The 24,436-nt window shown below is 41.6% G+C and overlaps 1 protein-coding gene across 1 annotated transcript; it reads left to right on the top strand.

The window, feature by feature from the left end:
• Window positions 1-2,557: 2,557 nt before the first annotated feature.
• LOC115644465 (natural killer cells antigen CD94-like) lies at window positions 2,558-19,313 on the top strand. The gene is made up of 5 exons (XM_030548841.1): window positions 2,558-2,666; window positions 11,319-11,417; window positions 15,386-15,537; window positions 18,377-18,519; window positions 18,604-19,313. The coding sequence occupies exons 1-5, from the start codon at window positions 2,558-2,560 to the stop codon at window positions 18,740-18,742; spliced, it is 642 nt and encodes a 213-aa protein (XP_030404701.1). The 3' UTR covers window positions 18,743-19,313.
• Window positions 19,314-24,436: the final 5,123 nt, after the last annotated feature.

Here is a 24,436-nt window from a genome sequence, read left to right as displayed (position 1 = left end):
CAAAGTCATCACAATTTTTGCTCAGAACTAGCCCACCCAGTCTTCTGGGGCCTCAGTAGGCCAATGTCCTTCCAGCCTTTCCCTAAGGATTGGGGCATCCCTTGAAGCAAATTCCCTGTCTGCTTGCTAGATCAAAAGAAGGCTTTAAGTCAGTTTGAAACGAGGCTATTTATTTGAAAGTCCTTTATTTGTTGCTTGGTGCCTGGAAATAGTTTGAATTAGTATTTACTAGACTATCCGGGTGGTGGTATCTCTCTGAAGGTGCTACAGCCTGAGTTAATTTGTTTAATCATCTCCCACTGTTCTTAGTTCCCAGAAGCTGTGGTCCCACTCCTCTATGGAATTACACGCAATTGCTCACCCACAATGACAAACTTAGTTCAGTAATATTTGTCCAGGATATTGTTATATCTCTTACACTTTGCATTCAAAGGTGCATTTGAAAATGTCTGCTGAATCCTTATCTACCCACCGAAACATTCTTATTTTCCTAGACTAAGATGCAGTTTTTTGCCTATAGCAAATTACTGCAATCACATAAAACTCTTAATTGGAAGGTCCTGATATGTTCCATCTTCTGCAATGACTCTTTCAGGGCCTGATCCAAACCCCATTGAAATCAATGGGAGCCTTGAATCAGACCCTCAAACAGCACAATCATTAAAAATAGAGGTGGATGAAATTTTCAAGATTCACAACTTTCTTTTTTTCCCTGTCTTTACACATTTCAATGAAAAAACAAGTTAGATTTTTTTGACATTCTCAAGAAAAATGTATCCTATTTTTCAACCAGCTCTATAGCTGATTGAAACATTTTGAAACTGAAAATGTTGATTTTTGTAAAAAAAATAATATTTTAATTAAAAATTTGAATTTATTTTTGTGAACATTATTACCTATGTTATAATGATCTCTAATTTAACTTTGTCATTCAAATCAGTCCATTAATGTAGCTTGACTGTCGAGTCCAAGGTAAAATTTCAGGATTGGTAGTTAGAAAAAAGACATATTTTTACTAGTAGATAGAGCAATTTTGCTCTGAAATCACACAGACACAATAAATATGGGATTCCACAATGGCATTTGTGATATCATTTCTAAGAGTAAAACAGCATTGGAATTAAATGTATTTATCATTTGCACCAGCAGCCTCTGTGTTTTTTTATCGTAGCCTGAAATGCCAAAATAGTACAAGAGACAGATAGTTTCTGGGGTGTTTCCAGCCCGACCAGAAGCAGAAAGCACTGGAAATCTAATGCTGAAAGCCCGCTTCCTCACAAGATTTGCAGACATGAGAAGTTCAACTTTTGTCTGCTTATCCAAACTAAGCCATCGATCCTTTTCTCATAAGATTTATATATCACTAACTATAAGCAGTAACATAAATATCAGCCAAAATAATCCATATATATTTTGATGGATTCAGTCCTTTCCCAAGCTCATAATAAGGAGATACATTGTACTCAGAGCTGGTTGGGGAAACTTTCACAGAATCGTATTCTGATAGAATAGAGATGTAAACTAAACATATATCCCTAAAATTTTTTTAAGGAAAAAAAACCCCAGAAGACCAAAAACACATCACCATGGCTAACTAGAGTAAAAGAAGCTGTTAGAGACAAAAAGGCATCCTTTAAAAACTAGAAATCAAATCCTACTGAGGAAAATGGAAAGGAACATTACTCTGGCAAGCCAAGTATAAATGTGTAATTCAGCAGGCCAAAAAAAAATACTAATCTAGAAGCCTAACTTCAGTACCAGGCAAATTGGTTCAAACTGTAGTAAAGAACAGAATTATCAGACACACAGATAAACAAGATTTTTTGGGGAAGAGTCAACACGGCCTTTGTAGTAAGGGGAAGTTATGCCTCACTCATCCATTAGAATTCTTTGAGGGGGTCAACAAACATGTGGACAAGGGTGATCCAGTGAATACAATGTACTTGGACTTTCAGAAAGCCATTCATAAGGTCCCTCACCAAAGGCTCTTAAGCAAAATAAGGAGTCATGGGATAAAAGGGAAGGTCCTGTCATAGATCAGTAACTGGCTAAAAGATAGAAAACAAAGGGTAGGAATAAATGGTCAGTTTTCACAGTGGAGAGAGATGAACAGCAGGATTTGTACTGTGACCGGTGCTGTTCATCATATTCATAAATGATCTGGTAAAGGGGGTAATAGTGAGGTGGCAAAGTTTGCAAATGATACAAAATTACTCAAGATAGTTAAGTCCAGATAACTTAGAAGAGTTACAAAGGGATCGCATAACACTGAGTCACTGGGCAACAAAATGACAGAGGAAATTCAAGGTTGATAAATGCAAAGTAATGCACATTGGAAAGCATAATCCCAACTATTCATGCAAAATAATGGGGTCTAAATTAGCTGTTACAGCTCCAAAGAAAGATCTTAGAGTCACCATGGCTAGTTCTCTGAAAAAAGTCTGCTCAGTGTTCAACAGCAGCCAAAAAAAGCTAACGGGACATTGGGAAAGGAATAGATAATAAAAAGAACCTATCATAACGCCACTATGTAAATCCATGGTACGCCACTCCTGATATGGTGTATCAACCCCACACTGGTGAGGTGAGTGTTAAGGAGCTGCTCTGGATGCAGGAAGGCAGGAGTGATCGCAAACCCAGCCAAACATCACCTGGGATAAAGAGAGGTAATGTGCCTTAGGTACAGTGTGGGGCAGGGACAGTCACATTCCCTGGTTAACAAGGTTCAAGCCTTGAGCAATTGCCCAGTCCCCCCAACAAGAAACAAGTACAGCAGTTTCCTATACTGGTGGTCTATTTTTGACTTTTTGTGCCATTTTTTGCCACAATAACTGCCCCCCTCTCAGACCTTGTAAAAAAGTACCAGGCTGAGGAAAATGCAATGGTTGGAGGACTATGAAAGAGCTTTTCAGGTCTTGAAGGACTGACTAAATCAGGGGCCCATTCTCTTCCTTCCTGTAGCCTTTTATTCTATTTAATGTGAATCATACTTCAGTGGGATCAGCTCTGGCGGCTACAGTCTCAAGTTCAACAGAGTTATCTCTGTTCGTTCTCAATCTGGAGTTTATAAGGACACATGAAACCATAGGCAAATAACACACACAATTACAAGAGCATCTATCTTTTAGTAGTGTTATTAAAATTACCTACAAAACTATAAATGTAATAGCATATATTATTCCTAAAGATAAGTATAATGTACCAGTTATACCTAGAGACATACTCACATCCTCCTAGATGGTGTTAGAGTCTGTTGGCCCTCTTATGGATTAATCATCAATACAGGAGTGGTTCCTGCTGGAGTTTCCCATAGGAAGCTCAATTTTCCTGCTCTAGGCACCCTTTCTTATACCGTGAGTTTGTCTATACCTACATTCTGTGCATGTACATGAAAGTATCAATCCTCCCTTTCTTTCCTTTGGTCTGTGTCCCATGGAAACGCAAGGGATCCTGAATTCTATAGGTTGGGTAGATTCTTGTTAACATTGACGTACCACCTTTATCTTGCAGTTAAGGCATATTAGAGACAATATTTGTTGTTACAGCATTTTATAATTTAAATTTAATCTTTCCAGTTATACTTTGCAATATTACCGATTGGTACCTCTTTCCCATAGTCTCTCAGGTTATTTCTCAGTCATTGACTTGCACCATTATTTCTTGTCTCCAAGGCCTAAAATAGTTAAGCTAAAGTCTTGCAGGCTCAGCCCACGGATTCTTGCATTTCAGCTTGTCTTACTTATGACTACTACATAGTTCCTCAAAATGCTGATCAACCTTATACTTTGATAATCCTACAAATCAACTCTGATTAATGTACAGTGAATATATGTAATATAACATATAGATTAATCATAAATTCACATGACAGTAGATACTAAACTAAAATCATTGTCTACAATCCCAATTTTGCAAGGCAGTTCATCCTCCTGATGGATACCTCCAAGGTGGGCCTTGGGGTTGTAGTGTCCTAGGCTGTGGTTGGAAAGGAACATCCAATGCTCTACTTTAGCAGGAAGCTGTTCTGCTGTTAAAACAAATACTCTACCATTGAGAATGAGGCACTGGCTGTGAAGTGGGCAGTTGAAGCCTTGCATTAGTATCTGAAACCTCTTTCAGTTTATCATGGACCACACACACCCCTTCTCTGGTTCAATTCAATAAAACACACCAATGCCTGGATCATGTGATGGTACCTCTCCCTGTAACCGTATGACTTTCAGGTACTTCACCAGCCAGGCTAGGGGCATGTCAATGCCAATTTCTTCTCACAAGCAGGAGGGAGAGACTAGAGGATGGACCACTACCAGATCCAAGCCTGAGCAGGAGGGTGTGTGATGGGATGTGTCAATCCCACACTGGTGAGGTGATGGTTAAGTAGCTGCTGCGGATGCAGGAAGCCCTTTGCTTCTGCTCTCAGTGATGGGAGCATTCAAAAGGTTCAGTTCAGACAGGGCTGGCCAAGCAGGAGAGCAGTTGGGTGCAGCAGCCTTTTGTCAAAGGGATGTACAAGACAGAAAATGAAGACAGTCCATGCACCAAACAGTACACAATTTAATAAAGAGAAGCAGAGAAGTAGGCATTCACTCAGAAGCCCCAAAGAAGGAAGAATTTAAAATATTTTTTAAAGTTTAGTTTGGTTCACTTTGGAGCTGTCACAGAAGTCAGAGGAGGCACTGAAATTCAAGAAGGATGGTAGCTTGCTGGACCAGGATCGAGGTGTTCCTTTCATACAGTCACAGAAACAGAAGTGGGACAGTGAAATGAACATGACATTGAGATTGGAATTGGTGACTGTATGGGGTGGGAAAGCAATGTAGTAAGAGATGAAAGGAAGGAAGTAGGCTGGAGTGCAATTGTGAAAGATCTTTAAGGTGATGAAATGAGGTTTAAAATTCTAGAAGGATGTTTCTGGACCTAAATGTGTAACTAAGGGCTTGGCTACACTTGCAAATTAGAGCACATTAAAGCAGCCCAAGGCACCCTAACTCTTGAGGTGTCCACACAGGCAAGGCATGTAGAGTGCCTGGACTCTGCAGCTGGAAAGCCTCCTCATAATCCACCTCCATAAAGCTTGTTGCACCAGCGTCAGTGTGGATGAAGTGTTGCATTACTGCACTGTGACTGGCCTCCAGAAACGTCTCATAAGCCCCTGAAGTCAAGTGGCCACTTGTCTCATTGTTTTGAAATCAGCTGCAGGCATGCGGATATCCCCTTTCAAAGCTCTGTTTCTGATAGATGGCATGCTTAGCTGCTCCAGGACAAAGCAAACCATTAATGTGGAATGCTGCTGTTGTGAGTGTGTGTGAGAGAGGAGTGGAGGGAGGAAGGTCAGCTGCTGCCTGAACTTACAAGACAGCATGCTGACACACTCTCAGGCCCACCAAAACACACTGTCTCTCCCGCCACACACACAACACACTCCCTGTCCCACTCTACTCCTACCCATTTGAAAAGCACGTTGCAGCCACTTGAATAGTAGGATAACTACCACAATGCACTGTTCTTTGTGGCATTGCAAGAGCTGATAATGTGACTATGCCAGTGAGCTTGCAGCTGACAGTGTAAACTCACGGCAGTGTTTTCCCTGCTGCGGTCTTCGAAGGTTGATTTAACTCCAAGTGCTCTACATCTGCAAGTGTAGCCAAGCCCTAAGACCTGACAGAATCATCCTCCAGCACTGGAAATCCACAACAACATACCCAGGAACTCCCCAAAGAATAGGACATGCTTACTCCTAAAACCATGCTGGTATGACAAAGTGCACTGACACAGCTGTGTACATGTGTGTGTGATGTGGGGAGATTCAAGGTGTGACACTCTGCCCCCCAGGGGAGCACCATGTAACCCCCATACTCATCATTTGTATATAATTGTAATATTGCATATAAAGCATTCTATGTAAGGTATCAGGAACGGTTATGATATGCTGAAACCTACTATTCCATCTAAATATGTGTATCATTAATGCATATGAAGTTATGAGAATTGTGTTGTATGGTTGCCACTAAAACATGCTGTGGGTTTGGGAAGCACCCAGATACTAGCTCTCCAAAAACAATGACAAGGGAGGTAAGCAAAGCCCAGGTGGGTGTTGAACAGACATCACCAGCCATTGTCCAGTAGAGGAGCTGCAAGTCAATGACTCACTCACAGGAGACACACTGAGGTATTGCTTCACCTCGTGACTCAGCAACACTCATCAGACATGCCTAGACTTGTGTTCTCCAAGCACATGGACTAAGAGTATAAAACAGAACACAGCGACCACATGCTTGGCCTTTTCTCCTCCCTCCACCTAAGCTGCAATACCAATAAGGACACTCAGAAGACTGAAGACCCCAACAGAGGGGACTGGCCCAGGTATTATGTGTACTATGAACTGCAATATCCAGTTTAATTTAGATGTTACCCAATCTAATAGGGTTGAGAGTTTAGACTGCATGCTTATATTTTATTTTATTTTGGTAACTATCTCTGACTTTTTGCCTATCACTTATAATCTTTTATAGTCAATACATATGTTGAACTGTTTATCTTTACCAGTGAGTTTGCCTGAAGTGTTTGGCAAATCTACTCAGATTTACAAAGGCTTGTGTATACCCACTTTTCATTAATGAAGTGGTGAACCAATTAATAAACTTGCACTGCTTGTCTTCAGCAGTGCAAGATGGTATATTCCTGAGGTACAAGCCTGGGAGGTGGGAGGATTTGGCTGGTGCCTTGCTCTGTGTGATTCATGAGTGGCTATGAGAGCATTCATGAAATCTAACTGGATGCAGTGCTTCACGTCTGACTATGCTGAGTGATCACAGTGCCTGGAGTGGTTTGCTGCTTGTCACTAGCAAAGCATTGTGAGAGATAGCCCAGGCTGGAGAGTTAAGGGGACAGAGTGGTCCCATGGTTCCAGGCTGCACCCCAGGGATTCTATCACACAAGGGTCAGCAGTGGATTATATAGGTTAGATGTTGGTGGGCACACTGAGGTACACAGTCAGGGAGAAGCTTGTATGGTCTTTGTTTATCCTATGCTCCTGTCTCCCTTGTGTTTGGTTTATCATCAGCACAATTTTTCCCTCACTTACATGGACAAGCAAATTTTTTCAGTTTTTTAAAAAATTTTTACTTGCTCCACTGCAATGATCCTAGTATTAACAACACTGATTTTGTCAAGCCAAATGAATGTGTATCTTTCCATCCTAGAGTGACAGTAGATAGAGTTTGCTTCAGTCAGGGTTGTGCGGTGCTGAGATTTGGAAAAACTCACACCTACAATTGTGACGACCCAAACTGCTAGAGGTGTGAAAAGAACACACTTTTGCTGAAACCCGGTGCATGTAGAAGCCATAACATTTTCATTCCAGGTCATCCTGTATATAAAGAAGATAAATGTGTGGGGGTATTTTGAATTTCTCTGCTGCAATCAAACAAAGTGTTAATGAGTCTGAGCAAAAGGACATAGATGGTACTCAACCAATCACAGTATTTCAGAACAATCACCAGCCAGTCAGAGTACAACCACCAGCCCAGTTATTGTGGTTTCCATTCATAATTATGGAGGAAGCTGCACTCTGCCAAATTATTACCTACCTTTGGAAATCTCTGCAAGACTATCAGATGAAAGTCACTATATAAATGCAAAGCTTAATTATGCAAAAAGTAAAAGCAAAGAGCCTGGCTTGCAGAACTTTAGTCACATGAAAAATTCTTCCTCACAACAATAGGCCCATTGACTTACTCACATGACTAAGGATTGATCAAATTACCAAAGGTCTGCAGGAGTGGGCCCTGGGTAATTTCCTCTGTGACTCTTGTTATTATTGCCAATGTTTATATGTTCAGTAAGATATCTCTCCCCACAGCCCTACTTAACATTACTGCTGACTGCCTATGGGGATGATACAGTCCTGTGTCTGTCACATCACTTCATTGTCATAGAAATATTGTGGTGTTGTCACAAGCTCAGCCTAATGGGCCTGGTGATTCTAACTGATTTACAACAGTGTGAGAAAAATCAGGCCATCTGACTGCAGATGGACTACACAAAGAGGAGAAAGAGATGTGTATTTGCATCAGCAAGTCTTGAGTTTTACCTTCAGCTTCCACTCACTTTCCCTCCATCATCTGCTTGAATCCCCTTTGAAACTCAACCATAGTTTTCACCTGCATCTCCAAACCTCCAACACCACCACCACCTGCATACTAAAGTCAGCAACCAAAATCACACCAACTATTATAACCCTCTGGAGACCAAGCTATTGTGTGTCACAGACAGTAAATAGGAAGCACCAAGGTGCCCAGTGCTCAAGGGTGGATCAGTGTGAAAGGGAAAGCAAGAACTGTTTTTCAGCTGCTGCTAGTTTTCTACAAGGCTGGACAAATCAATTCAGAGCCTCCATTAAGTTATGAAAGTTCTTCATGACAGAGGATTCTTAGATTCTTCACAGAATGACCTAAATATATCTTGCCCTGACAGCTTTCCATCACCCACCTACTGTCATCAGAACTGGGATTATCATTAATCTAATTTTTATATATAAATAAATTAAATACACTTTAGAAACAGAATTGAGAAAAAACAAGTCCAATCTTAGATCCCTTAATCCTGCCAGAATCACTCCACTTCTTAAAGATATGAAAACCCCTTTGCTCTGAACATTTTGGGTAGCATCAGCACATCAAGTTAGAAGCATATGTCTAAGACTTTCAGTGTGGTTTCAGCCAGAACCTTCAAAGGTCATTAATATTTCTTCTATAAGTTACTTCTTCCCTCTTATAACCAAACAGCCAATGTGCCTGTCTGTCACTTGCCACAAAGGAGCAGCAGCAGGTTAGCTATGGAGAATGAGGATGGATGCACCACTATAAAATTCTATTCATAAACTCCAGCTTCTGCCTTCAGATCTCCAGGTACCATTTACCTACCTAATTATCCACTATCAATTAGAAGTCTATCCATCTATTTGGGAAGCAGTGACTCTGAAAAATATTTGGGGGTTGTGGTGGTTAATCAGCTGAATATCACGGTGATACTGTGGCCAAAAGGGCTAATTCAATCCTTGAATGCATAAACAGGGGAAACTCAAATAAGAGTAGAAAAGTTATTTCAACTCTGCATTTGGCACTGGTGAGATCGCTGCTGGAATACTGTGTCCAGTTCAAGAAGGACGTTGAAAAAATAAAGAGGGTTCAGAAAAGAAATAGGAGAACGATTAATGGATTAGAAAGCATGCCTACTAGTGATAGATTCAAGGAGCTCAATCTATTTAATTTTACAAAGAGAAGATTAAGAGGTGACTTGATTACTATAAGTCTATACTTATAAACTATGGGGAAACAAATCTTTAATAATGTGCTCTTCAACCACACTGGCAATAAGGAGTACATTTTTAACAATGAGAATAATTAACCATTGGAATTTACCAAGGGTTGTGGTGGGGTCTCCACCATGGGCAATTTTTATTTCAAGATTGGATGTTTTACTAAAAGATCTGCTCTAGAAATTATTTTGGAGGAAGTTCTATGGCCTGTGTTGTAAAGGAGGTCAGACTAGAGGAACACAATAGCCTTGGACTACGAATCTTTTCTATCATCTAAGCATTTAAAATGTGCTTATTACATTGCCAAATGCTCCTTTCATTTTTAGAACAGATAACCATCACTCACTTGCCTCTCTGTTTCAGGAAATGAGTTTCAACATTTACACTTAATATCGCTGCTGTTTTTCCTTCTGGTATGTCACAGAATGAAAGTGATGGGATATTCTACCCCTTTCAATAGGAATTTTAGTAAAATGAGGATAAACAGATTGAAACCTTTCTTCTGTCTACACTAATGTGTAATTCAGATCTCTCTCTATGCAGTTGCAAAATTTCACTGTTACAAACTATTAAAAAAAGTCAGGGAGTCTGGTGTTTCCACTGAACTAGTTAGGAAATCACTGCAATATACCACTCTGATGTTCCCCTCATGTTATCCGGACCAGTGATGTGCTAAGTCACTTCAATCCTTAACTCTGGGAGCCAGTCTTATACCCTGCTCTGCTGTGAGAACCCCACTCCTGTGAGAAACTGTTCACGCATAGCCTCTGGCATGTAAGCTTCTCCTTGGATTGTGCAACCAAATGACACTAGCCAATATCTCCAGTCCCAGACATAACCCTAGAAACCTCCATCCTGCAGTGTCCAATTATGCCCACTGGACACTGCAAGCTTATATGATTTTGCCAATTTAACAAAGAAATTGATATGTGCCAGGCTTGTTATCCTCAGTGGAATCTCTGAAACACTTCAAACCAAACACACTGCTTCAGGTAGAATAAACAAACAGATTTATTAACTACAAAGATAAATTTTAAGTGATTATAAGCCAAAGCACAACAAGTCAGATTTGTTCAAATGAAATAAAAGCAAAATTCATTCTAAGCTGATCCTAACACTTTCAATGCCCTTACAAACTTAGATGGTTCTCAGCACAGGCTGGCTGGTTGCTCTTCAGCAAGGCTTTCTCCTTTGATCAGGGCTTCAGCTGCTTGGTGGTGATGTCTGTAGGCATAGGTGGAAGAGAGAAAGAGAGCATGGCAAATGTCTCTCCCTTTTATAATGTTCTTTCTTCCCTCTTGGCTTTGCCCACCGCACTTCAAAGTCAGGTGAGCATTACCTAATCGCAGTCCCAAACTGGCAAAGGAAGGGAGGTGACTCATTCGAGAGTCCAACAGATCCTTTTGTTGCTGCCTACGCCTGCATCCTTTGCTCCTGTGAGGCTGGGCCAGGTCTGTTCCATACCTGCCCTGATGAGGTGTGAATGTCTCTCTGTACTTGGAGATTTTTTGCCTGGATTTATTTTAAGCCACGAGGATACATTTTCAGCCTCGTAACTACATCCATGAAATTATAACCTATAACATTACTGTAACAATAATGCTCAGTGCATTGTGAGCCTTCCAAAGACACCTGACATGACAAACTTTGCATTGGATACCACACAATCATTTTACAGGGTTGAACATGGGGATGCTAGTTGTTCCCCCGAGGTACAGAGGGTCACAATCATACATCAGCAAATTATTCTTTTATGGGGGAGAAGAGAGGCATGTTGACTAGTACTCTCATGTACTGAAGGGGCCCATTGGCCAGTGCTTTCCAGCTGGGGTAAGAGTGTATTGCACAGCACATTCTAATGGTATAAAGGTATGTTGGTTGAGTTGACCTTTCCAATTTCCAGCCATGGGCTGCCTACCTGGACTCAAACAGCGCAATTACTTTTCACCCTGCCCCTCAGTTCTTCCACCTGTCTTTCTGTTACTTTTTTCCCTCTTAGAGTCTCCATCACCATCTCCACAGTGGTGGCTCATTGCGGTGATTCTTGAGATCCTCTGTTTGGCTTTGCTGACAACTGCGAGGATCTTTGATGCCAACTGTAAATATCAGCAGGTAGATATTAAGGGTGATCATTCTACTTATAAACATACAGCCACGGCATGGAGAAACCAACTCACATATTTCCTAATGGATGTGCATTTAGACATATAGGGCCAAATTCTGCCCATTGTCTCCAGTGGAGTTATACCAACAGAGAATTTGGCCTATAAACCATGCCAAATGCAAGTATTAATGACGTACAAAACCCTAAATCCAAAGTAGGTTATCCACTCCCCTATATAAATCAGGGCATTAGTCTCCTGTGCTTATCTGTCACCCACAACGAGGTCTCCCAAACCTGGGCCTGCGCCCTGCTGGCTCAGCATAGGGGAAGACTGATGGTTCTCTCTATTCCCCTCCCTCTCCATTCTGCTTCTTTATCCCCTTCTATACCCCACTTTGGACTATTCCATTCTCCCTTCTGCCCTGTCCCATTCCCCTTCTGTCACTTCCCCCACTGCCTTCTCTTTCTTCTCCTTTTGTTCTTCTGAATCCCTGTTTCCCTCCCATTCTCTCCTCTTCCATTGTTCCCTCAGTTACTCCAGATCTCTGATTCTTCCCTCTCCTGAATTCTTATAATTATTGTAAATTGTTGACCAATGGATTGTGACTAGAAGGGCCACTTAAGAAAACAGAAGAGATAAGCAACAACTAGAGCAATAGGAAGAGGCAAAGAAACTCTTTCTCCCTTCTCCCATATCACTCACCCTTCCTGCATTACACAACTTTTAATGTAGCAGCTGCTCAGCTCTTCCAATTCCCTCCTTCTCTCTCAGCATCCAGCTCTAATGGCTGCATGGTTATTACTGTCCCTGCCAGATCTCTGGGGCTCCCGGCTGCCACCACTACCCAGGGGCTCTAGCAGAGCAGCAGAGCTCTGGCAGTGATTTAAATGGTCAGGGACTCTGGCCGCTGCCCATAGCCAGGATCTTTTTAAATTGCCAGCCTGGGGAAGCTGTCCCCTTCCAGTATGGTCAGCTGTGTACCGGCTCTTGTAGGTATGCCATACAGGACCAGACTGGTTTACTTTCATCTCTGGTTCTGCTGCACCCCTGGCAAGGATTTACAGTTTGGTTCAATGGCTCTCAGCACCCCCTCTCTACAAATTGTTCCAACTCCCCTGTCTAGTGCCCCTTGCCAACAATCACTCCAACCCTGCAATGATTCTTCTCATGACTTGGCTTTCCAGTAAGGCTGCATTCAGCCCCATCCCTTCCAGGGTAAGAAAATATCACAGTTAATAGTCCAATGATGCTATGCCAGCTCTTTGGCCCCCAATTCTGGCCCAGTGTTCCTTACACCCCTTGTCTCCAGGCTTTCAATAGTCCTTACCTCGTGTATCAGGGTTTACTGCTTCCCAGGACTGCTTCCTACCTTGGCCTGTCTCTAGGTCCTTTTCCACAGCCCCTCTCCAGGCTCAATGAGTTCTTTCCAGCTCCTGTAAGGAGCAACAGCTCCCAGGGCTTTCTTTTGGAGGCTGATTCCTGCCCTTTTATCATAGCTCACTCCACCACCATGGCTTCCCTGTGTCTCTTCTAGCTTTTTACCAGAGTTCCTTTCCTAGAAGAGCATCAAAGAATCCTGTGGCACCTTATAAATTAACAGACGTTTTGGAGCATGAACTTTCATGGGTGAATACCCACTTCGTCAGATGCATCTGACAAAGTGGGTATTCACCCACGAAAGCTCATGCTCCAAAATGTCTGTTAGTCTATAAGGTGCCACAGGATTCTTTGCTGCTTTTACAGATCCAGACTAACATGGCTACCCCTCTGAACTTTTCTAGAAGAGGATCCCAAGGCCTGGTCTCCCTGGGCTTCCTGCCTCCCTAGTATCCTGAAGCCCTTCCTTTATATTCCACTTAGCTCCTCCCCAGCTGGGACTCATCCTTAACTGGGCCTGACACACACTGTAGTTGCTACAAGGTGCCATAATTGAACTCTCCAGCTACCCTTAACCCTTTCAGTGCCCAGTATGGGGTACACACCCCATCACCCACTAGTCTAAGTCAGATCAGAATACGGCCCATTGTCCCTGCCTCAAGATAACTATGATGCAAAATTAGATCAAAAACATTGCCGCACCCTGCAGTGGTTGAGGGGGAGGACAATGATATATAATATAAAACATTACAGCTGTTACAGTGATCATTGTTCTGTCGATTATTTCATGTCCTCCATGGCCCAGTAAAAACAATGTATTGTTCCCTTATTCTGATCTGAAGTCTGTCAGCTGTCCTGCCTGAAAGCTGGAGAGCATGACAACCTCACCCAGCATAGGGAAAACCTGGAGAACCTCACCCAGCAGCTGGAGCTTCTACAAGCACAGAACTTAAACCTTTCAAAGGCTGTCCAGCAGCTGGCAAGCTACTGAGGAACTAAACCATGTTGGGGAATCTGCTGTCATCCCAAGGCAGTGTCATAATTGTATGCAAAACTATGTTTGAATACACTTGGAGCCTGCTTCTGCTCATGGTGAAATAAATTATAATTTTGCCATTGACACTTCAATGGGAATAGGGTAAGGCCCTTAATCATGCAACAGCTAATGACATTTTTGGCAATAAGTCTCATTACAAATAGACCGAAGAAATAATGATGTGCAAGCAGAGTCAGGATGAGCGCTACCCTGACATCTGGTGGTGAATTGTAGGGAGTGTAGAAAGAATTTCAAAAATTTCAAAGAGTGTGGAAAGAGATTTCGAGCATTTGCATTGGCACCCACTCCCCACTTAGCATAAGCCCACAGCAGACTGGGATGGCTATTTTAACAGCTCTGGGATCCCCAATTTCTTTGTTATTGGGACAGGAGGAAAAAAAAGTTTGTCACTCTGATTGTGTGAATGGAGAACTGTGGGACTGCTTTGTGACAGAGATGACTCAACCTCAGTTGGGTGGTACTTGCTAAACATGGGCCATGGGTTCCAAAATCCCATGAATTGAGAGGTAGGAGTGTGGGTAAGGCTGGGGCCACTAATTGCACATCCTTCTTTCTCCAATGTTAAAGAGTAGAGCTGATTTTGATTCTGTTAGGAGTCCATCTAGAGACTTCTGAGCTGAATTCATGTTGGGCCAATGGTGCACCAGCATCAGGGCTCCCCTACTAAGAGCTGAAATCACTGAGTGCTGTGTTAACCAGTTGGGGAGCCTGAAGACCTATTGTTAAGCAGCTGGTAGAGTGGAGCAGTTTGCAGCGTGTTAGAGCAGCCAATGGAACAGTGAGTGGAGTGAAGTGGTTTGCAGGGACAGCTGGAGAAGCAGCACAGCTGGTGTGGTGGAGCGGGTTGTGGTGAAGGCTGGAGTAGAACTCCATGAAGAGGTGGAGCAGTTGGCCCTGGTCCACATAAGGTGCCCCTTAACATCCTGTGTGGACTCCCCCCCATTTCCACCCAGGCTGGGGGAGTAAAACTCTGCAGATAAACTCTTGAATTCTGGGGTGGCACTGACCAGAGACTTTTGGGTTGTTGGACTTTGGGATAATTGGACTTAAGACCCTAAGGGGAAAAGGACATTGCCAAATGTACTTGGAGGTGGGTTTGTCTATGGTGTGTGTTATAATCCTGTTTGTGGTGTTTCTCCAATGGGATGCCGCATTGTTTCCTTCCTTTATTAAAAGGATTTTGCTACACTCAGACTCTGTGCTTGCGAGAGGGGAAGTATTGCCTCCTAGAGGCGCCCAGGAGGGTGTGGTATGTAAGTGTCCCAGGTCACTGGGTGTGAGCTCGAGACGATTATGCATGGTGTTATTAAAACAGAACCCCTGGATACTGAACCCGGCCCTTGTTGCTGCCAACTCAGAGGGGCAAAAGGGTTACAGATGGATGAGTGGTACTGGAGAGTGTTAAAATGCAAGTGTTTCCAGCCATAGAATGATATTTTGCTAGGTAAATTTCTCTGAAATTAAACTGCATCACCCTCAAACGACTGATAAATACGGTGTAACCATCAACTTAGTTTTGTTTTGAAGGCTTCAAATGCTGCCTATGTCCAGATAAATGGTTACAGTACGGAGAGGATTACTACCACTTTTCTAATGAATTTAAAATTTGGCAAAAGAGTAAAGATTATTGTTCTTCACTAGCTTCCAAGCTGCTTCAGATAGACAGCAAAGAAGAACTGGTAAATATTTATTTATTTTTTAATACTGGTCAACATAATTCAACAAGATAAAAATGTCTAAATGGCCTAAGGCAGAATAAACTATACAATTCACTGTTATATGGTTAATGGAAAGCTGCAGCCATTCGTTATTTAGAACATAATGTAACTGCAGTATTAGAAATGCTTTTAACTGTTTAATTATCTTCCTAACAGGCTACAGTACTAGTAGTGCTTGCTTCATTGGCCCAATACTGACACAATAAACCTACTGGATTCCCCTCAACTGGTATTAAAAAACAAAACTACTAAGGTAGATGGGACAGGACTATTTTCAGCACTGTTACAGAACACTAGAGTCCTGTATGGTCAAACTGACATGTACTATGCACCACCTGAGTCCCACTTAAAACCTATTGTGAGGGCTTATGTGGGACTTAACAGCATTAAGGCTCTCTGCTTAGCACATCTTTGGGAGTAATAAAAATAACTGTTACTAGGGCTGTCGATTAATCTCAGTTAACTCACACCATTAACTCAAAAAAATTAATCTCAATTTAAAAAATTAATCACAATTAATCACAGTTTTAATTACGCTGTTAAACATTAGAATACCAATTAAAAATGTATTAAATATTTTTGGATGTTCTTCTATATTTTCAAATATATTGATTTTAATTAAAACACAGAATACAAAGTGCACAGTGCTCATTTTATATTTTTTATTACAAATATTTTCATTGTAAAAATGATGGACTGCTTTGGATTGTTATTGAGTAGAACCCGTCATCAGCATGGATGCATGTCCTCTGGAATGGTAGATGAAGCATGAAGGACATATGAATTTTTAGCGCATCTGGCACATAAATATCTTTCAACCCTGTCTACAAAAGTGCCATGCAAATGCCTGTTCTCACTTTCAGGTGACATTGTAAACAAGAAGGAGGCAGCATTATCCCCTAAAAATGTAAAGAAATTTGTTTGTCTGAGCGATTGGCTGAACAAGAAGTAGGACTTAGTGGACTTGTAGGCTCTAAAGTTTTACATTGTTTTATTTTTGAATGCAGTTTTTTGTACATAAATTTACATTTGTAAATTGCACTTTCACAATAAAGAGATCGCACTACAGTACTTATATGAGGTGAACTGAAAAATACTATTTCTTTTGTTTATCTACAGGGCAAATACTTGTAATTAAAAATAAATATTAAGTGAGAACTGTACACTTTGTATTCTTTGTGGTAACTGAAACCAATATATTTGAAAATGTAGAAAACATCCAAAAATATTTAAATAAATGGTATTCTATTATTGTTTAACAGTGCAATTAATTGTGCAATTAATCATAATTTATTTTTAATCACATGATTAATTGCAATTTTTTTTAATCGTTTGACAGCCCTAATTGATAGTAATTAATAATATTGAAAACATGACTGAGACTCGGGACAAATACACACCATGAACTTAATGAATATCATCTGTTCCTTCCCTTATCTCTCAAGAACTATTTCATTTTAAAATTATATATATTTTTATATGGAATGATAGCCATTAAAAAAATAAACCTTGTCATCCATTAATACAAAAGTACTACATTTTTACTACAGTTATTTCCTGCTGAAAATAAAGAAAACAATGTATAGTGATTGTTGACAAAAAGTGATTTGCTAATGGCTACAATTATATTTTGTTACTGATCTGAAAACTTAAAAGTGCAGATCTACTCTCCAAAATGACTTCATAAAAACGCAATTTATTATTTCACAGATTAGCTCCTTGTGTGTGCAGTCAGAGTCAGAGCTGCTTATCTTAGTGACAAAAGTAATACTTTGAGGTTAAATTTTCAGAAGCACCGATGTGATTTTGAAGTCAAAGTCCCATTTTCAAAAGCAACTTAAGTATTTAGGAGCCTGATCCTCATTGAAACTCATTGAGTCTTAGCCTCATAAGTGCCTGAGACACATTTCAAAATGGCCCTTTGGCTCCCAAGTCATTTACGTGCTTTTGAAAATTTTACCCCAGATCTTCAGCTAAAGTAAATCAATGTTGCCCCATTGGCTTCAATAGAGCTACACCAAATTACACCATCAGAAGATCTGACCCTCAGGCTCCAGGCTGAGTTTATGGGAATAGCAGTTAGATAAAGATATATTTTTACCCGTAATTTGTCAAAATTTCATCTTGAGTTACGAGGAGACAATGGACAATGAACAATAAAGTTTGTGAAATCATTTTAGCAGATGTACGGAATAATAAATATGCATTTCAGTAATAAAGCGTGGCCCCAGTGCTGTTGTGCTAGGTATTGTACAAACATATAACAAATAGACAGTTCTTGCTCTGGGCAATTTATAATCTAAACCTCACAAATGTTAAAAGTTCTGGGTCTGATCCTCAGTTGGTATAAACTGGTGCTAAGTCTATTGAGGGTAATATAATTATGCTAATTTACACCAGTTGAGAATCTAGCCTATTGTCTCCTAATATCCTCTGAAAGCACTTTAATTTTATTTGAGAGAACCAACTATAAATCTAGGCCTCCGGCGTGGGAGAGAAAAAAGGAATGCGGGGTTGATAGACAGCCAGTTATTTTATTCCAGGACACTAAAGAAAGGGACTCAGCTGAGACACTCGATTCTTTTTATTTTCCTTTTGGTTAGCATATCCTGAGGGCAAGAATTTTTCCAAACTGAGTGGCCTGTGAAATCATTAACTGCATGAAACTCCAGTGATGATACATATCACCGTGCAAGAGCACTAACATTAATTACTCTAATGAGACTATTCTGTCATTTCCAATGAAATATTCAAACAGGAGAAACTTAGTACTTACATTGGTTTTCTTGTTCTTGTGCAGGATTTCATAATGCAGGAGTTATTTAAACTTTCTGATGTTTGCCAAGGTCTTCGTTACCATGAAAATTACTGGTTTGGACTGTCATATGACACAGCCATTAAAAAATGGGTTTGGGAGGATGGCACCACTTTATCCTCTCATCTGTAAGTATCTCTTGACATTTTAACCCATGTTTGCAATAGGATTAAAGGTATCTGCCTTAAATGAAATATGAATTTGCATTCCAGGTTTCAAATTCCAGAAAATAATTATAAATTTTATCGGAATGGGGTTTGTCCCTATTTTCAAGGTGAAAAGGTCCTTGCTGGAGATCGTTGGCAATTGGGATATCCTATCTGTGAGAAGAGAGACAGATTTAGTGCCTGACTGGATTAAGACATCAAGAAAAGAAGATGAAGCAGAATGGAACAAAGATAAGTGTAGCCCAGGACTTTGAGTTTATAATAGACTGCTCCCTTGGGCTTTTACAAAAGAACATATATTGTTATGTACAATTTTATTAAACAAAACTGGTTTTAATGTTTGGGGCAAATATTGATTGATTAGGAATGTGGAGCAGCAGCCTCATTTGATACACCACATCCTTGGGAACTTTCCTCGTCTGGTCAAACTTCTCCCACAAGCCTGAATAAAGGACAGAGTCTTAGTTAAAAGGGGTAAAATGGTAGTAACTCCTTTGAAGCCAATGAAGTTACTCCTGATTTACACGTCTGTAAATGAGAGCAGAATCTCTCAGTTCAGAAACACAGGAAGCTGAACACAAGCACATTAAAGAGGAGTTTCATCACTAGAACTGATTTGAAAGTAAAAGAAGAATATTTATGCACACTAAAGTTTCTTTGGCTTGTCATTCCTACATACCTCTTCTTATAATTTTTTAGAGCCATGGGCTCAAACCAGTGATCTGAACCAGATCTCAACCCCTGTGAAGTTTGGGAAGTTCTGACCTGGATATAAATTCTACAGCTTGGGCCTATCTCTCATTACTTTAAATGACTGTTTGATATAGTCTGTCTCTCTCCCTTCCAGCATGGTTCTTCCTGCTGCTGGAGTTTGGAGTGATGTCAGAATATTACTATATAGTAGGAAATGAAAGGACTGAGACATCAAAAGCTCAGCTTTATGACTTCACTGCAGGATGAGATTAGATGGGCTGGGAAGCAGCAAGCCCTCTTAACCTAAAGGGTCACATTCCATTCACACATCAATGCAATCTCATGGGCCTCTTCTAAATGCATAAAGAGATTGACTTAAATGCTTCTTGGGACCATATTTATAATTAGGGCCCTACCAAATTCACAGTCCATTTTTGCAAATTTCATAGTCATAGCATTTTAAAAAACTTGAATTTCGTGGTTTCAGATATTGAAATCTTAAATTTCATGGTGTTGGAACAAAGCATGAATTATGTATTTTAAATGGCAACATATAAACATGTAAAGCTCTTAAGTCAATGTTTCTCAAACTGGGGGTCCTGACCCAAAAGGAGATTGCAGGGGGGGTGTTGCAACATTATTGGAGGGGGAGTCGCAGAATAGCCACCCTGACTTCTGTGCTGCCTTCACAGCTAGGTGGCCGGAGAGCAGCAGCTGCTGGCTGGGTACCCTGCTCTGAAGGCAGCACCACCGCCAGCAGCAGCACAGAACTAAGGGCGGCAATACCATACCATGTGATGTTCTGCCTCTTAATCTTCCACCCTTCAGCAAATGGGATTGGAGACACTTTCCACCTCCAGGAACATCTGACAGTGTAAGATGGCAGACATTCTTTAGCGGGCATTTACACTGGCAGTGAATCTAGCCCTTGTTCTGTCAATCAGCCACCATAGTGAGAAAAGTTAGAAAACCATGTGAATAAATATTTAATTAACTTTATAATGTCTTTTATGTAAAAATGTTCAAATATTGTATTTTCCAGCCTAAATTACTTTTATTTCCAATTAAGGAAAACAACAAATAGACAAAGAACTATAGAGTGTATGAGAGAGAGAAAGAGAAAAAACAGTGATTCTGTAATATTTTGCATCTGAAATGAGCTGCTCTACAAACATGGAAAAAAGTCATAGCACTGCTGCCTCCTCACCCACCTCTAGCTAATAAATGCTTTGTATTCAAATAGACTACAGAATCCTAACATCTTCTTGCATCTGTTTGAATACACTCACACAAACACACCAAATTTTTCTTTGAGCATTTCCCTCAGCATGAATATTCCTCTTCAACACAACTGGTATGACAGAAGCTTCACTTTAGTCAAATCTACTGGCAACTGTAATGATGTACTTATTTTGCCTTATCCACTCTCAAATAAATAGAAATAAAACTCATGCAAAACATCTTTTCTGTGGTGTTTGTTGTTTATCAAATTTGCCATTCTGTGCTAAGAATTTTCATCTATATTTTTGTAAATTTTCCAAGATTATGTACATTTTTAGCTGATCAAAGCCTCTTCTGCCCCTTGAGTTTTCAAGCATCGTGAACACCTCAGCTGATACAAAAGACAAACCAGTATTTTAGCAAAGTGAATTCCAAGGTGGTTAGGCAATTCAAATTGAAACTCTCTCTTGTAAAGATACCTATGTCCACCCCCACAGAGGTTTGGTGAGAAATTCAGCACATGTGCAAGCCAGTTACCACTTCCTGTGTGATGTCAGCCAAAGAAGGCACATAAGTGTCCAGTTCATGTACATGATATCTGTGACACACCCAGGGTAGGACACTGCTATGGGGTGATATGCTGTTCTTTTTCTCCCCTTTAAATATTCTCTTGTTTGAGGAAGAAAGCCCTGCAAGATAGAATTCTAACAGGCATTTTGTGCCTCATTTATTCACGTCAATGTAAAATCAGGGTGCTCAGCACCTTAGGATCTCACTTTGGGAAAGCAAAATACTTCATTGCATCTTAAGAAATAAAAGTATTGACCCAAAGTGTATTGATAGACCCTAGCCAGCTACCAAAGGACTGTGACTTGGATTCACAAAAGGTTCTTAGATGTTGTGATGCTGAGCATTGCAACACCTCACTTTTGGGCACCTAGAAGTATTCAAGAACACACTGTGATACACATGCACACTGAGTAAGGTGTCTAGGCTCCTTATACAAGGAATGGAGAGAGACAGGCAGAATGGGATTCAGAGAAGCCAGGATACTAGGCAGGGATGTGTCCTAAGCCCCACTCCACTCAGGGAGATAGGAGCCTGAGTCCAGACTGCACAGATGTGCTTACCCCTGATAGCGATTCACGCATAGGAACCCCTGTCCTGGAGGCAGTCAGCTAAGGCACGCAAGCCACTTCTTGTGAGAATGAGTTAGTCAGGTACCTAACTCCACACAAAACAAACAGAGTAGAAGGTGGTGGTGCCTATCTCTAACCAGGGGTTAGAGTACTTGTCTGGGATGTGGAAGAACCAGCTTCAATTTCTCTCCTCCACTTGATAAGGAGAAAGAATTAACACCAGGCTCTCCCACCACTCAGAAGAGCATGCTCTAATCATGGGGTTAAAGGCTACTCTTATAGTCACCTTCCTCGCTCTCTCCTGTTGACGTTGTTCCAGTCTGGATAAATAACTAAAAAGTGACTGGAGCAGGGGCACTGGACCATAGGTCTCCCCTTCCCAGGTGAGTGTCCTAACCTGTGGACTAGAGTTACTGTCTTGGTATTTAAAGTTATTTTTCTGTGTCTAACTACTTAAATAATCAATGGGACAGGAAGAGAATGGATGCAGGGGCCAGTTAACCTGCTCCATTCCCTCTTTAATTATTTATCCAAACTGGAACAACTTCATCAGGAGAGGCAGAAGAAGCCTCACATCAGATTACTATGCCACAAGAAACATAATCCCAGCAAAGGATGTTTTCATGGTATGCCCAGCACCACTGAAAACAGAAAGCTGTGGAAACCTCATGTGAAAAGTCTGTTTGCTCTGGGTCTGAGTCTGCGTTTTTTGAAGTGAATGGTAAAAAATGCCACTGACTTCAAGATTAACAGCCCTCAAGCTTTGTAAAAGTTTGGAAGCCTATTAAAAAAAAAACCGTCATAATCCTCCAAATATTTTCAGACAAGACTTATATGTCACTAATTATAAAATAGACTATAGAGCATGCAAAATAATCTGTATGATTATTCTAATACATTTATCCCTGTTCCATACAGACTCTTCTGAGATGCATGTGGCATGGTGAAAAATAAACTTAGCCCTTCTCTCCACTGAGATGTTAGTCACTAGTGTAGTTGCCATGTGGCAAATTAGTAGTGTAGACATAACTGACATCAGCGCAGTGAGGTTTGCTCTGGGAAGAGCTTCCCCTCAAATGGAGTAAGCTTCCCCAATGCAAATCACACTGAACCAGTATAGCTCACCAATGCAGCTATACTAGTGACTAAAACCCTAGTATAAACAAGGCCTGGAATTCACAGTAAAATGACATGCACTTGTACATGCCCTGAGCAAAGAGTGCCATATAAAGTATAATATCCAAAGCCTCTGTCACCACTAAATCTTGGCCTCAAATCCAGCAGCTCGTTGTTATTCACAGAGTATGTATACTGTCACAACATTAAGTCAAAATAGCTATGTGATCATCAATTTATTCACACAGCATATAAGGCATTGCCACATTTGTCACAGAGTAGTCATGTCTACTATTCACACAGCAGATGATATCACCACCATGTAATTTTCACAATACTCTACCTCACCTTTTATTCTTACCCTATCCATGTAATCTCCATATTGTTCTCATATTAGCTGTGTCATGATAGTAACCAGATGTATTTTACAATGATAAAGTAACATCTCAAAAAACTAAAGCAATTACTCCAGGAGCTAGAGTCTGAAAACATAAATGTACAAGAAAATAAATTGCTCTGCATCACTTGGGCAGCATGAACGCTCATCAGATACCTTCCCTGACGGTATATCTCACTGAGAACGTCTCCCTGAGATGGTGGGATGGGAGCTTTTACCCTTGAGCAACTCTTTGATACCTCAGCCATCACTCACCGGAGCAGCAGGTTCGTATAATTTTTGGTGGTGCCCAGAACAGGTCCAAGTCCCCCCCACTCCACCCCAAGACTCTGGAAGGGAGTTTGGGTGTAGGAGGGGTGCGGGTTCTGGGATGGAGTTTGGTGCTGGGTGCAGGCTCTGGGATGGGCCAGGGGGTTGGGGTGCAGGAGGAGGTGCAGGGTGTGGGTGCTGGGAGGGTGTTTGGGTGTAGGAGGGGGTTTGAGGTGCAAATTCTGGGAGAGAGTTTGGGTGCAAGACGGGTGCAGGCTCTGGGAGGGAGTTTAGATGCAGAAGGGAGTTTGGGGTGCAGACTCTAGGAGGGAGTTTGGGTGCTGGTTGCAGGCTCTGGGCTGAGATAGGTGGTTGGGGTGCAGGAAAGGTGTGGGAGGGGGTTTGGGATGCTGGGTGCGGAAGGGGGTTTGGTGCTGGGTGCGGGCTCTGGGAGGGGGTTTGGGTGCTGGCTGCAGGCTCTGGGCTGGGATGGGTTGGGATGTGGGAGGGGGTGCTGAGTGTGGCAGGGGGGTTGGGTGCTGGGTCAAGGCTCTGGGCTGGGCAGAGCGTTGAGGTGCGGGGCTGGGCTGGGGATTAGGAGTTTGGGATGCAGCAGGAAGGCTGCCCTTCCTTCCTCTGTAGGAGTAGCAGCTGCCTTAGCCTTCCCCTGGCTCCACTCTCTTGTAGACAGCAGGGGCCGGTGAGGAATTGTAACATGGAGCTGCAGGGGGAAGCCACTCACTACCCAGGGCAGGCAGGGTCACTCTGGGGGAGGCACGTGGGGGCAGCAGGTGCGGCCAGGAGACTCTCAAGGGAGGCACGCAGGGGTGGCAGGCAGGGCCAAGGGAGAGACTTGGCTCTGAACGTTGGTGGAGCTGGGCCCTCCAGGCCCTGAATTTGCTGGAGCCTGGGCACCACGGGCCCATACAACTCATTGTCCCTGCCACTCGCCACAAACCAAGACACATTCCTGCATCAAGTGGTACATCCTGCATTCCTGTATCAAGTGGTACATTAATATAGCTATCTCTGCTGCAGCCCTTAACATTCAGGGTATTTCATT

Source organism: Gopherus evgoodei, chromosome 1 (assembly GCF_007399415.2).
Source record: "Gopherus evgoodei ecotype Sinaloan lineage chromosome 1, rGopEvg1_v1.p, whole genome shotgun sequence".
NCBI lineage: Eukaryota > Metazoa > Chordata > Testudines > Testudinidae > Gopherus > Gopherus evgoodei.
The sequence above is the reverse complement of the archived record's forward strand: the minus strand, read 5'-3'. Positions and strand labels throughout refer to the sequence as shown.

Bases quoted from the DNA above. Each gene is read 5' to 3' on its own strand.
- LOC115644465 (XM_030548841.1), top strand. From the start codon at position 2,558: ATGGTGTATCAACCCCACACTGGTGAGGTGAGTGTTAAGGAGCTGCTC. The intron at 2,667-11,318 runs GTAATGTGCCTT...TTTCCCTCTTAG, and splicing joins ATCACCTGGGATAAAGAGAG to AGTCTCCATCACCATCTCCA. The intron at 18,520-18,603 runs GTAAGTATCTCT...TTTGCATTCCAG, and splicing joins ACCACTTTATCCTCTCATCT to GTTTCAAATTCCAGAAAATA.